The following is a 17,728-nucleotide window of genomic DNA, read 5'->3' as shown; positions in this document are numbered from 1 at the left end:
AAGAAGCCTAGGAAGAACAGTACAGTGCATTTTCATGCACTGTAACTAGAAATGCAATTCCAAGGAATTACCAGTGCATGAAAATGCTAAAGTTGTGATGTAAAATATCATGTATAGTTAAAACAGATAATACAGAGATGGTTACTACGGTGATGCTAGGATAGACATGGTGGCTGCATAGCTTAATAAAAGTTGATAGTTTAAAAGTAGACTGTTTAAAAGCTGAATGTAGATAGTTTAAAAGTTGTTGATAGACAGTAGATAGTTTAAAAGTTGTTGATAGACAGCTAGTTTAATAGATAGTTTAATGATAGTTTAAAAGTAGACCGTTTAAAAGTTGAAGGTAAATAGTTTAAAAGTTGTTGACAGACTGGAAGTTGAATGAATGTTGATATTCAAATAGTTTAATGGCTGTGTATAGGTAGATATTTGACGATAACTGAAAGTTGGAATGGCTCTAATGTTTGCTAGCAGTTATGCTAAGATTTTTAACTATGCTAACCATGCTACTTAGCTAATGTTTTATAGCAGTGCTAGCAATGCTAACCTGCTAACCATGTTACTTAGCTAACGTTTTCTAGCAGTTTAACCCTTAGAACCCTAAGTTGTTTTTAGGGCATTTTCACTACCTTTATTCATAAGGATTTATTCTGGTCATTGTAAGTGCCACACACACATATTATATATTATTTTTTTCAGCAGAGTCTAGGCTATCCAGATCTGCCATTATTTCATGTATTAGTACTAGCATTGATTTGGATTTTTAAAGAATTAAAATATAAAAATCATATTATAAAAATTATTATATTTTGACCTGTATCTCACCACAGCAAGCTCATACCTCTACATGCATTTCGTGTGTGTAGGGCAGACTGTCCTGAAACGGGCAATATAATTGCCATGTTGGAGGGATACTCTGGGGCTGAGCAATTTACAGAAATATGTGGTGTGTGATTTACAGAAATAAATGCCATTTTTTTATTTAGCGATGAAAAATGACCATTCTGCACTCCATATCTGTGACACGAACTGATCTGACCTGACTTGACCCAAGTTTGCCTGTTAGCATGTGTGACTATGGTGTATGCACTCATGATGATTCTCAACTTTTTACTGCATTGCCATGAACAAAGTGGCAAAAAAAGGTGTTTCTTTTTTGAACAAATTGGGATGCAATGTGAGCCTTGAATTGAATGCCATGCAGGAATTTGCTAGGATCTCAAAACCGGATTATGAACATGTTTTGCCATAGAGAAACACACGATAGCGTTGGATTATAAACATGCTTTGCCACAAAAACAGACAAAAACGTGGGGTAAGTCCAGCTATATGAAGTTATTATTTTGCTGTCACTTCGTCTGTTTTATAACCCAGAAGGATGTATTTGGTATCAAATGATAGCTCTGTGTCTCCTCTTTCATCTAACATACGTGGCATATATATCCGATCACGGGTCCGCGAGTAATTACTCAGAGAGTAATGGGTGTGCAGCGTTGGTTTGTGCACATGACGTTAATATTTTGCAGTCACTTCGTCTGTTTTTATAAGCAAGAAAGAACGATATCCATGGTACCAATGGATAGCCCTGTTTCTCCTCTTTCATCTGATATGCTTGCCATATCTATGCGATCACGGGTTCGCGAGTAATTCAAACGAGAGTAATGGGTGCGCAGGTGAACGCAGAGAAGTATACACTTTAAATATGATGCAATTTTATTTAATTTCATTATTTTTTGTAATTTTCATACTTGATCGTATAGACAAGTGCGTAGTCTTTTTGGAAAGCCCCACTTCTTCTCTGTCATAAAATAAAGGTTTTATCTCGTTGTGATGAACAGTCGCGGAGCAATGTAACAGAGAAGAAAGGGTGTGTTTTTTGACGCACTTTGCGTCAATCGGGTTCTAAGGGTTAATGAATGTTGATATTCAAATAGTTTAATGGTGATAACTGAAAGTTGGAATGGCTCTAATGTTTACTAGCAGTTATGCTAAGATTTTTAATTCTGCTAACCATACTACTTAGCTAACGTTTTATAGCAGTGCTAGCAATGCTAACATGCTAACCATGCTACTTAGCTAACTTAACTAACATTTTCTAGCAGTTTTGCTAAACATGCTAACTATGCTAGCAATGCTAACATGTTAACTATGTTAACCATGTTACTTAGCTAACTTAGCTAATCATTTTTAGCAGTTCTAATTGCTTAACGGCCGTATTATGATGTCACAATCGGCAATGTTAAGTCTATGGGGATTTTTAAAAAGTTTTTCTTTAATAGTTTAAAAAGTATAAAAGTTTCAAAGCTGAAAAGTCATACCAACCCGATCTGTTTGAAGACCTACGTAACAAAGTTTGAATGAAGTTTCTAAGTTAAACTGTTCAAGAGAAATAGCGTACGGAAAAAGTGGTAAGCGGAATAATAATAATAAGAAGAAGTTGCCTAGGAAGAACAGTACAGTGCATTTTCATGCACTGTAACTAGAAATGCAATTCCAAGGAATTACCAGTGCATGAAAATGCTAAAGTTGTGATGTAAAATATCATGTATCATAGTTAAAATAGATAATACAGAGATGGTTACTACGGTGATGCTAGGATAGACATGGTGGCTGCATAGCTTAATAAAAGTTGATAGTTTAAAAGTAGACTGTTTAAAAGCTGAATGTAGATAGTTTAAAAGTTGTTGATAGCCAGTAGATAGTTTAAAAGTTGTTGATAGATAGCTAGTTTAATAGATAGTTTAAAAGTAGACCGTTTAAAAGTTGAAGGTAAATAGTTTAAAAGTTGTTGACCGACTGGAAGTTTAATGAATGTGTATAGGTAGATATTTGACGATAATTTGACGAAAGTTGGAATGGCTCTATAGTTTGCTAGCAGTTATGCTAAGATTTTTAACTATGCTAACCATGCTACTTAGCTAATGTTTTATAGCAGTGCTAGCAATGCTAACATGCTAACCATGCTACTTAACTAACTTAGCTAATGTTTTATAGCAGTTTAATGAATGTTGATATTCAAATAGTTTAATGGCTGTGTATAAGTAGATATTTGACGATAACTGAAAGTTGGAATGGCTCTAATGTTTGCTAGCAGTTATGCTAAGATTTTTAACTATGCTAACCATGCTACTTAGCTAATGTTTTATAGTAGTGCTAGCAATGCTAACTATGCTAACCATGCTACTTAGCTAAAGTTTTCTAACAGTTTTGCTAAACATGCTAACTATGCTAGCAATGCTAACATGCTAACTATGTTAACCATGTGACTTAGCTAACCTAGCTTATCATTTTTAGTAGTTATGCTAACTATGCTAACTAGTATGTTAACATGCTAACTATACTAACCATGTGACTTAGCTAACCTAGCTAATCATTTTAGTAGTTATGCTAACTATGTGAACTAGCATGTTAACATGCTAACTATGCTAACCATGTTACTTAGCTAACTTAGCTAATCATTTTTAGCAGTTTTGCTATAAATGTTAGCAATGCTAACATGTTAACTATGCTAACTAGCTACAGTGGGTAGGAGTCATAGTTGATGACAAGTAACAGTTACAATGGCTGAACAGTTAAAAAGTTCAGTAGTTTAAAGGGTTAAATTGTTTAACAGTGAAATGTTGTAGTGAGGACTTTTATTTTGAAACAGTTTTTGGCAGAGGAAGCAGTTGAACAGGATGTGTAGTCTTAATAGGGCCAGTTTGTATGCTTAAAGCCTGACACTGGCAGTTGATCCAGGTGGCCTGAACACCTGCCATAGGATTCTAATTGCTTAACGGCCGTATTATGATGTCATAATCGGCAATGTTAAGTCTATGGGGATTTTTAAAAAGTTTTTCTTTAATAGTTTAAAAAGTATAAAAGTTTCAAAGTTGAAAAGACATAGCAGCTTGGTCTGTTTGAATACCTACGTTACACAGTTTGAATGAAGTTTCTAAGTTAAACTGTTCAAGAGAAATTGCGTACGGAAAAAGTGGTAAGCGGAATAATAAGAAGAAGAAGTTGTTGAAGTTGCCTAGGAAGAACAGTACAGTGCATTTTCATGCACTGTAATAAGAAGTTGCCTAGGAAGAACAGTACAGTGCATTTTCATGCACTGTAACTAGAAATGCAAGGAAATCCAAGGAATTACCAGTGCATGAAAATGCTAAAGTTGTGATGTAAAATATCATGTATAGTTAAAACAGATAATACAGAGAATTACTACGGTGATGCTGGGATAGACATGGTGGTTGCATAGCTTAATAAAAGTTGATAGTTTAAAAGTAGACTGTTTAAAAGCTGAATGTAGATAGTTTAAAAGTTGTTGATAGACAGCTAGTTTAATAGATAGTTTAATGATAGTTTAAAAGTAGACCGTTTAAAAGTTGAAGGTAAATAGTTTAAAAGTTGTTGACAGACTGGAAGTTTAATGAATGTTGATATTCAAATAGTTTAATACGGAGTGGCCAGGCTCTCCGTAGACGGGCTCTGACTGAGTCCTTGTTCTGAGATTTTCAAGGATGCATGCGTGTATCCTCTGCGTGCTTTGGACACCCACAATCCTGTGCGCACACACCTGCAGCTTCCTGCCTCTATGCTTCCTGCACAAGTAGGCTACTAAGCTAGCCTGGCTAGCGCCACCACTTCTCAATGAGACGTGGTCAGGGAACCAAACGTTAATTTTCTCGTATTTGAAAAAAATGCCCAGATCCGTTTATTGGGTGCCACGGATGTCTATCAAATGCGTCTGTGCATAGCTCATCATCGTCTTGCTTTCCCCCTTGTTCTGTGATTGGTCCCCTATTTCAGGCGAAAATTTGCTCCATGGTCTCCAGGCTGCCTTAGCAGCGTGAATCAAATCGCGTGCAAGGCAGCATGGGAACACCCAGGCTACTACCAAGCAAGAATCCTCGAGGATCCAAAAGCCACTAAATCATTTGACGCTGATCAGCTGATGCGACTCACATGATTTGACGCAATCAAGATGGCCGCGAGTCAGAGGTGAGTGGTTTCTGCTTCTCCTCCTAAAACTGTCTGGGTGTATTCACAAACATATTGTGTGAATGGTAATAGATTGGTATGACTGCGCGTTGTGCTGTTATTTCGCTTAAGGGAGTAGCTTTTCTATTAGAAGGGAATTTAATTTATTCTCGTGTTGCTTACCCACAGCTGCGAATGCATGCAGTTTGTCTACTGTCAAAGCAGCAACATAACGTTAGGCTAAGTTGCCAAACTTAGTTTGTTCACACTTCTGATTAAAATAACCGTGGATAGTACAAGCGTTACTTTTTCTCTAGGAAACCTATCCTCCGTGTTTTAAATGCATTAGTTAATGAGTAAGTTGTTGTCTTCTCTGCAAGTCATCTGCGTAGCACGTTGTCATATGATCGTGTTTTTGTGCATAGGGCAGCACTAGTGCAATTCATTTAATTGCTCTCTTTTAATGCGAGTTGGTTATGTTTGCCCTGGCTATTTATAATGCATTTTTAGTCTCCTACCGCCAATATCTAGACTCTTGTAGATTGGACCAGACAAACGGTTATCAGTTACTGGTGAGGTCCTACCTATAAGGCTCCAAAGTTTATATTTGAATATTCTGGATAATAAAATGCGAGTGGTAAAGGGTGTGTTGAGTTACCCTTTGATCACAGGTCATAGCAGTTAACTACAGATCATTGCACTTTGTTTTGACACCTTATCTCAGATCAGAGACTATGATACTACTTTATCTGGAAATGATCATAGTCTGGCCTTAGTAGACGGTGCTTTTGGATCATTGCACAGACTCAGATCAAGTTGTCCTTGTACAGGATTATGATCTGAACGACACCACTGGCAATTTTTTTTTTTTTTTACTTTTCGAGCTGTCTAAATCACATGATCACATCTTGGGTAATTGATAAACTACAAATACCACTGGTGGCTTTTAAAAAAGTTGCTGACCCCCAGTGTGGTAATAAGGTACTGTCATGTATTAAGAAATGCAGATGAAATGTAGCCTTTGTTCTTACTGGGAAACATGATGGAGATAAAGTGGAAGTCAGCATTGATATAAGGAAGTTGCTTCAACAACACATGATGATCTGAGGTTTAAACGACACAAGTAGCAGTTCCCATCTTGCAACAAGAAATCACAAAGTGCACAAATCAACAACTTGACCTTTAACAATAAGGTCATTCACTCACATAATGCTGACCAAAATAACCCATATGTTGCCCATTTGGAAGTCTAGTTTTTGGTCAGCATTTAGTAAGAATGACTGAATCGATCTCAAAACGCTACCATGCATACTAGGCAGTATCTACTAAACGGTCATTGTACTGGAAGATTGTGGCTTGGTATTCCGTCTTTAGGTTATACTGGAAGGCAGGCCTTGACTAAAGGTTGGTTGCTGTCTCTCTTTTTTGTAGTAGAAATGTAACATCTGGAGTGCTTGAAAGTTTGTTTAATTAGCAGAACAGATCAATGCCATCAAAGCATGGGGGATGTAGCTTGAATTTCCCCTGGTGATCAATAAAGTATCTATCTATCTATCTATCTATCTATCTAGTTTTTTAATTAGGTAGCAGTTTGCATTCGTTAATCTAATCTAATATGAAAGTTATTGGTCATGTATCCTAATAAGTCTCTGAAATGGTCTAAAACAAATCTGGAGTGATGTCTGATAAATAATTCATGTAGGTTAGGTTACATTACCTGTTAAAAGGCTATACTGACTAGGCTATATCACTGGATATAGGCCTAATGGTAATTAAATTAGTATTGATCATGGTTTTTGGGAACCTATCAGGGGTCTACAATAATGTGTCTTCTAAGCAAATAAATTACTCTTGCATTTTACTGACGATTAACTACAGGCAACTACTTAGTCCATAATCCTAAAATTGAATAAATAGTTTTTTTTGTGAAATAGCTGCACCTGCAGTGCAATCCATCAAGGTGTGCAGGCTTCTTGCTTTCATCATCAACTTTTTCAGTGCCATTCTACTGCCATAAGCTAATGGTAACCATAGCCCACTGAGTGACCCTTGTATCTCATTGTGTTCCTTATGTCTACAGAGCAGTCTTCTGGCTGGGGAAGGACACTCTGAGGGTGTCTGCTGCCCTGTTTGCAGAGAACCGCAGACGCCTCTCCAAGGCCCTGAAGGCCACTGATGGAGTGCAGCCCAAGTCCGTGGTGCTGCTGCAGGGAGGGGAGCAGAAGCAAAGATACTGCACAGACACTGATGACGTCTTCAGACAGGTAGGTGACACAGCATTAAAGCATCATCGTCCGTTTACATACATGTTGTGTCTCTTAAAGGTTGTATCAGCGACTGTATAGGCCCAAACATAAATGATTACATTTATCTAATCTGCTAGCTGCCCGCCCCATAAGCAGGCCGTCAAAAAACGTGTCTCTGTAGGCAGCCTAGGCTCTGAGATCTGCACACAAAAACAATTGCTACCAACAAGTGTTGCCAACCACTCAAAGGCAAAATAAAGTGTTCCAACCAATAACCAACGAGATGCACGTTCAGGAGAGTTTGAATTGCACGGGAGGGAGGGGGAGGGAGTAGCGAGCTAGCTCTCTGTTTTGTTTGAATGTCAACAGAAGTGACGTTACCCCACCATCACTGATACAACCTTTAATATATACAGTGCAGTCACATTAACATCAAGCAATCATATATCAGTAGATAGCACAGAAATGCTGGGGAAGTATGTTTGATTGGCAGCACATAGTTTATTGTATGGCCACTGGGGAGTGCTTACTCGTCAGTCTAGATGTGTTTATTGGTTAAACTGTAAGTGATATTATCTAAACTCATCTAGAGTAGTTTTACAAAAATGGGTATTGCATCTGCAAAGAAGGTCTAGTGGATCACTTTTTTTATATTCCTTGGTAACACTGCTATTGTTTTTAACATTATTTGGATACTTGACTGAAGAGATTTTCAAATTAAGCATATTTTCACTCTTATTGAGAAGTATTTATGATGTGCCACAGAATATTTTAAAGTCCACATAGATATGAATGTGTCCTTGACTGTTGTTTCACTGGAGGGGTGAAATACATATTCTTTCTTCCACCTAGAGATATTACTGTGCCTGTTTCACCCTGTTCTGTCCAACCCTCCAATGCTCTGAATCAAAGCACGTCAACCCTCTGCTATACACAGGCCAGGGTTTCATCCATAACACATCAGACACACCCTCCTTAAAGACAGATAGTCTATCTAGCTGCATAATCTCTCATTAAACTTTAAAGGTGCTCTAAGCGATGTTACATGGTTTCTAAGCTAAAGCTTTTTTTTTATAGCATACAGCAAACATCTCCTCATGATCCGCTAGCTGCCTGTCCCCTGAATACACTGCCCAGGCTCCAAAAACTGTCCCCCGAATACCAGGGCTCCGAACCGGTTCAAGGAACGAAAACGAAAACCGAAAACGAACGGAATTTTACGGAATTTTACGAGGAGCAGAAACGGAAACGAAAACAAAATGGTCTTCAACTGTTCCGGAACAGAAACGTTATTTTGAAATCCACAAAACCGGTTAATAACGTTTTTTTTTTCGTTCTCTATATATTTTATAAAATTTCACAAAAGCATATCCTATGTCAGGGAGACTATTTCCGGTTGTGCGAAAAACAAGCCCGCATCTACACTGTTAATGTGAGCTAACAAGCCGCTATGTAGCCAACTAGGCCTACCCAGAGCCATATAAAGGTAGAGTTGCGACAACTCCATTGACGCCAATGTTCTATTTTTTTCCAACAATGGCAGCTAATGGAAGCCTCAAATAGTTCCCGGAAGTTAACAATTAATAATAGCAGCAGTGCAGTTACAGCAGTATAGACTGTTTTTAGCCAACATTTCAGACTCAGATTTACATTCCTTTGCCTCATCCGAATAATAATAATAATAACAGTAATAGTAGTAAAGTAATAGTAGGCTATCACAAGAGCCTAATTATAATAATACACGATGTATCGACTATGACTTTTCTGCTGCTCAGTCATATCAGTTCAACATCAAATAGGCCTAAATTAAAAGAGGCTATAAGCCCAATAAATGTGCCACACGTAATAGCCGAATATAAGATACTTGCCTATCCCATTTCAATTAGGCAGCACACCACCACGAACAAGCTGTTATTAAGTTTTTGCGTTTAGTAGGCAACTTGACGTGACGTTTCTTGGGCATTTAGCTTCACCATCACGTCAAGTTGTAACGCTCATCTAGGCTATGGATTTAAGTGGCTTAAAGGCAGCAAAAGTGGGATAGTGCAACTGCTTCCCCAAAACAATTCCTCCATAACTGTGTATTTAATCGTTTGATATGTGGATAACTTTCAGTGGACTAAACAAAAGGTAAAGATTTTGTTATCACAAGGCTAGCTGGTTCGTTATATGGCGAAGCATATAGCCAACTTTGTTTGCAGCAGTGAAGCTGAGTTTGTTGTTAACATTGTTGGTAACTGTCAGGGAATTTAACCCCAACATACAAGAACCACAACACGTAGTATGGCTTTGCCCACAAACTCTGGTACCAAGAGCCTGCTAATGTAAGGAAGAATTCCTCACACCATCAGTCTCTGACTCTGCAGCCCAAAAGCTGTGTCTTTTATTGTACAGATGCACACAGAAAATAGAAAGCAAGGCATAGCGACTTCATTGTGACATACTCTTACCTCATCCACCCACACACACAGCATACCTGTCAACACTCCCGTTTTTCCCGTGTTTCTCCCGTATTTCAAGGTCATCTCCCAGCACCCTCCCGTTTTGTTATTTCTCCCGGAAAACTCCAGTAATTTGCATGGCCATCAAACTTCATTTTAAAATCATTGATGCATTCAGGTTGCCAGATTGTGTATGAAATACACCCTACACATACACGATCACTTAGTTTCAATTTCAACCGTTTTGTCATAGGCTAAAACCTGGCAACCCAAATAAGGAAGTGGGTGCAGCCTGAGTCTCGTCGTAAGGAAGCGGGCTAGATGAATGGCCTCCAGAACTAGCTGTTGAATTTAATTGATTAACACATCACATAAACTGTTATTGAGTGTTGTTGATACACTGAACTTGTTCCCTCGGAAACAAATCTGACAGCAAGCAGCTTTGGAGTTTTGGAAGTAGGCTGCAGGCAGGCAGCTGGTGGATACATAAGTGGCATGCATAAGGTAATGGTAAAGTACAAGCAACGACCGAAATTCAGTGTTGAAACGCGTGTATGAAACGTATTAAATATGCAAACACAGCTCCGGTATAAACACTGCCCCCCCCCCCCCGAAAAAAAATCTCCCGTTTTTGGAAAGCTAGACATGAGATGGGTGCAGTTCCTGTCTGTCTGCACACTTAACTTGTACTCTCTGTTCTTAGAACTCAGCACAACAATATTTCTGCTTACACAAATGGTTATACAATAATAATAATTTCCTTACAGTAACGTAAACGTTTCTTCAGTTAGCAGCAGTAGGCCTACTGTTTTTTTTTTTTGTTGCATTCATTTTCATTGGCAAAAGCTAGCCTAATATGCATGAGAACCTATATAGATTTGAGGGAGCTGCAGCTTAGCATCAGCACAGTCATATTAACACAGCAGGCACTAGCCCAGTGAAGGATCGTATAAGAAATTATTTATAGGCATAGGTTAGGCTTACACTAAGTCTGTAGGCTATGGGATGGATAGCCCATCTGAATGTTTTTGGATGCCGTCTGTGATTTATTATTTTTGGGCATAGCTACGGTATAGGCTAAATCAAGGGAAAATAATGAGTACGTCTATTCTAAGGTAAAGTTCACAAAAATAGACTTGATAGGCCCGCCAAACACTGCCGGAACTTTAAGAACGAACGATATTTTGCGTTCCGAACCGGTTCAGGACCGATATGTTGGTGGCGGAACGCATGCAAGAACGAAAACGTTAAACATAGGCCTACCTGAACCGTTCGGAACGGAACGTTTGAAAAATAATTTCGTTTTCAAGCCCTGCCGAATACACTGCCCAGGCTCCAAAAACTGTCCCCTGAATACACTGCCCAGGCTCCAAAAACTGTCCCCCGAATACACTGCCCAGGCTCCAAAAACGACAACAAAACAGCCTGTTCCAGGCTGCAGCAGGCTGTTTTTGTTCCCGTTTTTCTCTCATTCACACTAATAATGCTCTCAGTCTCTTCTCCCCTGTGAAAAATGTGTCCACCATCTTGTTTTTTAACAAGATAAAAACAGGATATTGTTTGGTAGAAAACATCTTCTTTCTTTAATTTGTCCAAATGTTTAAAAATGGACAACACACAATAACTTGCACATCAATCAGTCTCACACACCAACACCCCTGGCCCTTTTAAAGAGCACCAAAATGGGTGTGGCCCAGTTAACTCATTCACCATCACCTGCAGACAGTTAGTCAGCTAACATGCTGACAACATGTGCAAAAGTGCATTGAATTAAAAACAGTGTTCTAAAACAGGGAAGATGTAGTCAGCATCTTCACATCCCCCTTATAGGCCAGCTCGTAGAGCTCTGCCTGTGCAGCCCTAACCCTACATTTGGTGTGAAAATATTCAGAGACCATAGTCAAAAAATTATGCATGGATCAATAAAATATAACCATTGTTTCATAGATAGATAGATAGATACATACTCACTCACTCACTCACAGCAGAAAAAGTAATATAAGTATATACATATAAAAAACTCCACTGCACAATACAGACAGTAGAAGATAAAACATACTAAAATAGTGGGTGTTGTAGGCAGTGGTGGAATGTAACAAAGTACAAATACTTTGTTACTGTACTTAAGTTCATTTTCTATGTATCTGTACTATAGTGCATACTTTTGACTTTTATTTCATTACATTTTGCAGCAACTATCTATACTTTCTACTCCACTACATTTCTACAACACCATTGTTCTGTTCTCTTACATTTTATGATCACAGATGGTAAGCACAATTGCATTAGCCTTTTTTTTTAGAATATAGACATTAAGATAATAAATCATTATGCAAATACTTTTACTTCTAATACTTAAAGTACATTTAAAAGCAGGCACTTTTTTCTTAAGTAGGGTTGTCATTGTGGTACTTTTACTAGAATAAATATTTCTCTGGTTATTTGGACTTTTACTTAAGTAGTTTCAGTACTTCCTCCTCCACTGACTGGAGGGCACTGTATGCTGTCACATTAGGGCATGCCTTGTGCCAGCCTTAGGGAAGCAGCTTTGGGGACATTCCTGTGGGTTTGTTGAGATCTGACATGGAGACCCACTCTCAGAGCTGGAGCCTTGTTGAGTCCTGACTGTCTGTGTCTGCTGTTCTGGTCTGCAGGAGTCCTTCTTCCACTGGGCTTTTGGGGTGACCGAGGCCGACTGCTTTGGAGCCATCCACGTGGAGTCAGGGAGATCCCTGCTCTTCGTCCCTAAGCTGCCCGACAGCTATGCCACCTGGATGGGAGAGTAAGTCTTCTCTTCTGATCCTTTCTGCAGCTGAGGGAACTGGGATCTTTCACACTTTCATTATTATTCTTTTGAAATGACTTGATGTCTGAATGACAATGTATGAGTGGCTTTTGCACTGTTCTTATTCTTTTAATATACTATTCCTTTTCTTCAAATGTTTCACACAATTTTCCTGAAACCTGAGAAAATCTTAACTAATAACAGGGTGTGACCATATGTTATGTTTAGAAAAAACAGCATATTATGTGATAGTGTTATGGTAATCTTTTCCTATTTTTTTTTTTTTAGAGTACTAGAACTCTCCTGGGTAGTGTAGTCTTTTAGATTCATCAAACGCTCTTTAGGCCCCAAAGGAAAGCTTACTAGTGTAAAACAGATCCAGTTTAATGCAGTTTAAGAATGCAGTTTAAACACTCCCTCCAGAACAGCTCATTAAAAAGCGCCTCTCTGATGTCTGCTGACAGGATCTATCCAAGGGAGCACTACAAGGAGAAATACGATGTTGATGAAGTGCACTACACCTGTGATGTGAGTATGAGAGATTGCTCTTTAAAGTGTAACTGCAGCCTCAGCTCTGAGCCTCTGAACTCCTCTTCAAAGCATCATTTTGAACAAAAAAAGCTAAAAATGGGAGGGGGATTGGAGTGGGGTTGAGTTGGGTGCGAAGGGATGGGACATAAACTTCAGTGTATGAGGAGTTTCAATCACCACATCAGTTGTCATTTGGTGACCTCCAACACGGTCACTATATGTCAGCATTGGCCTTAGATCATTTTAAACAGTAGATGGTGTTGAGTTGAATGGGTTGAATTGAGCCATTTTCATCCTATGAAATTCTGATTTTTAAAAAATGTATTTTTTTAAATGGCCTCCCTGCTTTGTTCTGCGTTTGTCAAAACCATATGAGTGTGCATTAACATGTTGTTACTGGATGACCATGTATTCCTGTCACAGTGTCTAACTGCTAATTAGCAGCGTTGAGATAAAAGCCCATCAGCCCTCCCTGCTTAACCTGTTTTCAGAGGAAAGTGAATGAACCACTGACAGCATAACTGATGTTAGACAACATTAAACATGACTCAGAAACAAAGGCCAGCCACTGCCACCTATAGGCAATTTCTCCTCTTGTTTCATACTGTGTACCACACGCATATTTTCACTAGGCACAGTAACACAGTAAGGTTTTATTTCATGGGCAATGGCATAAAACCAGACATAACTACACAGTGCTGCAGTAGAAATGTGACACTGTTTGTGCTAGTATTTGAATTTGCATTAATACATTATTCTTGTAATGTAGCTGCATTATTCTGAATCAGTAGGTGAATGTATTCTGAAGGTTCTGAATCAGTTGCCAGACCAAGGCTGTGTTTACCAGCATGGATGCATTGTGTGTTACAGTTATGCAATATGCATCCATAATAAGACCTTTCTGTCCTCAGCATCAAAGCATCAGAGTCAAAATGCTTTGAAATATTGTGGTAAGGAACAGAATGCGAGTGATGCAACTCCTTTGCCCTTTTTGTCCTACTTTTGAAACCAGGGCCACACTGAGTTTACCAGTTTATGAGTTTGTGGATACATGCGTGATGTGTTACACAGGTATGCATCCAGATAAGACTTTCTATCCTCAGCATCAAAGGAACTTTTCCTTTGTATGAGTGTGGTGCAACAGAATGGGAGTGATGCAAATCCAGTGCCCTTTTTGCCCTCTTTGAAGAGGTTCTGAGTAGGCCAGTTTCCAGGGAAACACGCCTGTTAGCCGGTTCCTTCCTCATGCTGGGCGTGTGGTCAAAGGGATCACCTGAGTGATTGGATCTGGGACCATTGCTCGTGACCCGTGCTGTCAGGTTGCTCTGGAATCTAACTCATTCACCAGAGAAACATCCTCAGATTGCCTCATAAATGGTGAATGCCAGTGAGCATCCCTAAAAATCAGCAGGTCTCTCTTGTCCCCATGCAATTTTTAAGAGAAATGGTGGACGAAATCTAGTTTGTTCATTTTCGATCATGCATCAGTTTTTCATTACCTTTCATGCCTCTTTTGGATAAGTGCGATTAAATCATTTCCCACAAGTAACATGAATGCTACATTTATATACGGTAAGGCACAAATTGCTCTCTTGGTGCCAGGTTTTGTGTTTTTACATCTCAAGGAAATGGAATTGTCCACTAAACCTCGATCTTCACTTCACAGATTTATTTTGTAATTAGTTTGGAGTTTTCTAGGAGCTGTTTATTTTCTTTTTGCCCTTATTAAGATAGGACAGTGAAAAATTACTGAAGGTGAGTGGGAGGTAGGGAGATGGGGTGGTATTAGGAAATGACCACGGGTCAGATTTGCAGAAACTGCAGCCGCTTGTGTCACAGCGACCCCCGTTTAGCTGTCGTTGGATGGAAGTACAGCTAAAGAAGTAGGATGGGTTTGGACCTGGCTCCTCGTGGGCACTCAGGTCTGTGTGGTGTGCTACTTGCTGCCCCCAGAGAAGCCTTCTTTAAACATGTGAAACTGATCATTTTTATTTTCAAAGTGATGGATCAGAGCTCATTAGGACGTACAGAAACTATGAAAGCGCTTCAAAGTCTGAATGCTTTATTGCTTGAGGAGCTTCATTGCTTTTATATTGTTTACAGCTTGTTTGTCATTTGGCTTTGGAACATTAAGTGTGGTATGTATCATCATGCGTCTTCATGCCATTAATCAGAGGCTGTGGCTGGACTTGTTAATACTGAGATGAAAGCCTCGTCAGGCTTCATTTGCTTTCATGTCTGGCCCTTTCTCATTCATTACTGTGTGAGGCACGGCTTAGAAAGTGAGGGCAAACAGCCATCACCTCTTTACCCTGATTTCCAGTTTAGGATATGAAAAAAGTAACTGTCATAGTTTGTCTGCAAGAGAGCTGTTAGAAAGACATCCAGCAGAAATGTTTAGATGAGATGGAGGGATTTTAAAGAGGATTTTGCAGTCTGAGCTTTCAGCATTGATTTGATTTCAGTTTTTGAGTTATATGTGTGTCCATGATGGCTTTATTCAGAGAGCGTGCGTGCGTATGTGTCTGTGTGTGTGTGTGTGTGTGTGTGTGTGTGCACTGGATCCCATGGCTCATTTTTCATAAATTCTGCTTTGTGTTGCTGTGACTCATTGTCTCATTTAAGGCATAAGCGGACTACAGAGCTTTAATAAAGTCTACTGGACTCATCTGAGTTTTGTCATTTCCTGTTCTCTCCATCAAGATGGCTCTGCCCGCTGTGCTGATGAGCTGATGATGCCTTCCTGTCCACAGCACAGGATAATGAGGCAACAAGCTCCGCCTCCCTGATGCTTCACGTCTGTCCTCTCTGATCTCTCATCTGCTCTGCTCTGCTCTGCTCCACAGATTGCTGATGTTCTGGCCAAGCGGAGTCCAGCGGCCCTCCTTACTCTGGTAGGTTCACTGCTATCGGGGTCCCTCAGTGTTTTTGTAGCAGTAGCTGCTGTAGTCTTTAACAAGGAAATTAACTGAGGGCATGACATGATGTGAGCACACTTTGAAATTCTCACAAAGAAATCATCAACACATTACATTTGGCTGATGCATTTTTAACAAAAGCGTACTCCCAATCTCACACATTTAATCCAATAGATTTACAAAATAAGCTTAAGTATTATGTGTTGATTTGTATATTGTTAAAAATCCAGAGGCCGAAGAAGTGGAGGAGGATATTATAAAGACTTGAAATACATGTATCTTATATTCATGTTTCACATTATCCACATGTCATTTCAATATTTTTTTTCAACCTTTTAAAAGCAAAAGTGGATCTTAAAGTGGTCTACATATTCCATGTGTGTGCACTTAGTGTGTCATGTAGTGCTTGCACAGAAATCTCCTCACCGCATGGTTTGGCATCTCTAGAGATGAAACGGTCTCCACCATCAACATCACTGTTGCTTGCTTGGCAAGCCTTACTGGGTTTGTTGTCACAAATCGGAATAAGTTCATTTGGCATCCTATGTAGACAGACAGCTATCCGTTGTGTGTCTCTGTATTCTCTCAGTGGATGAGCATCATGCATCACCTCTGAAATGTCTTTGCTTTTCTCTGCTTCCTTTTGCTCTTCTTCTGCAGCGTGGAGTGAATACTGATAGTGGGAGTACCTGTCGCGAAGCCTCCTTTGAAGGAATCAGCCAGTAGGTCTTAGTAGCATCAAATATTCATTAGTCATCTATTGTTTTCCAAGCTCATTTCCACTCATATTAGCAGCTATGCTGTGAATGCTGTAGAAAGCTGTAGAATGTGATTGTAATTAATTTTGTTTCTGGCTGTTATGTAGCAGAAAGAACGTTATCCACTGTAGGAGACATTCTCCATTTTTTGAATAAGCCTATTTCAGAAAGCACATGTTTGAATTTAATGCCACTTGCATTGTACCTGAAAACTACATGGTTTATGCTGAAATTTTCCTCACATGCTTATTTACCATACCCCCAAATGAGATAAGAGGATACATACCCTTCTCTTCTCTGAGCGTAGATAACCCGATACCATTAGCCTAGCTTAGCATAATTCACTAGTTGTGGGTTACAGGGTAATATATAAGCTAAATTCCCCAAAAAGTTGAAGTTCAAATTTACGAAAAGGGAATTGTGTGCCCTAGATGCCTTTCTTTCCATGGTATAGCAAATCATTGATCTTATCTGCAGCTACACACAGGAGCGTGACTTTGTTTGACCTGTTATATACTACTCAGCAGATGATAACTGAATATATACACTGACAGAAGGAGTAGGACATGCTCTGTTTAAAATGTGTGGAATGAAGTTTCCTTATTATGGTACATTGTTTTTACATTATACATTCAACATTTACAGATTCAAAGTAAACAACACCCTCCTGCACCCTGTAATTGTGGAATGGTAAGTAGGCTTTTGTATTCATGAAAATGACAACAGATCTGTTTTATATACCACGCTCTGTGTACTGCAACATTTATTTTTTTTATTAGTGGATGGTGTAATAAAGACAATGTCTGGGTTATTTCAGTGTTTTTGGATTGTATGGCAAATATCATTCGAATTAGGGACATGGACATGTTGAATGCTGGTGGTGTTCTCAACAGGATCTAAATAATTAGAAAGTCAGATACTAACATTTGTCTTTGTTATTGGTAAAACATAATTGACTGGCAGATAATGTTTCCTCAAAAGATCTGACAAAGTAGCCATTCATTATTCGCCAATTTGTAGGTTTTTTATATCCTTTGGATGCTTTCATTTAAGATCAAATGTGTTAAATAAATTAATGCTATTTGAA

At 39.0% G+C, this 17,728-nt stretch overlaps 1 protein-coding gene across 1 annotated transcript in view; it reads left to right on the top strand.

Moving 5' to 3' along the window:
* Window positions 1–4,880: 4,880 nt before the first annotated feature.
* pepd (peptidase D) overlaps window positions 4,881–17,728 on the top strand; it is a 37,007-nt gene continuing 24,159 nt past the window's right edge. The window contains exons 1-7 of the mRNA XM_042060976.1: window positions 4,881–4,983; window positions 7,043–7,226; window positions 12,304–12,431; window positions 12,899–12,962; window positions 15,812–15,859; window positions 16,544–16,605; window positions 17,287–17,331. Coding sequence (XP_041916910.1) covers window positions 4,967–4,983; window positions 7,043–7,226; window positions 12,304–12,431; window positions 12,899–12,962; window positions 15,812–15,859; window positions 16,544–16,605; window positions 17,287–17,331 — 548 coding nt within the window. The 5' untranslated portion in view covers window positions 4,881–4,966. The remainder of the gene's footprint in view (window positions 4,984–7,042; window positions 7,227–12,303; window positions 12,432–12,898; window positions 12,963–15,811; window positions 15,860–16,543; window positions 16,606–17,286; window positions 17,332–17,728) is intronic.

Source organism: Alosa sapidissima, chromosome 14, assembly GCF_018492685.1.
Source record: "Alosa sapidissima isolate fAloSap1 chromosome 14, fAloSap1.pri, whole genome shotgun sequence".
Classification (NCBI taxonomy): Eukaryota; Metazoa; Chordata; class Actinopteri; order Clupeiformes; family Clupeidae; genus Alosa; species Alosa sapidissima.
Note: the sequence above shows the minus strand (reverse complement) of the source record. Positions and strands in the feature narration are given on the sequence as shown.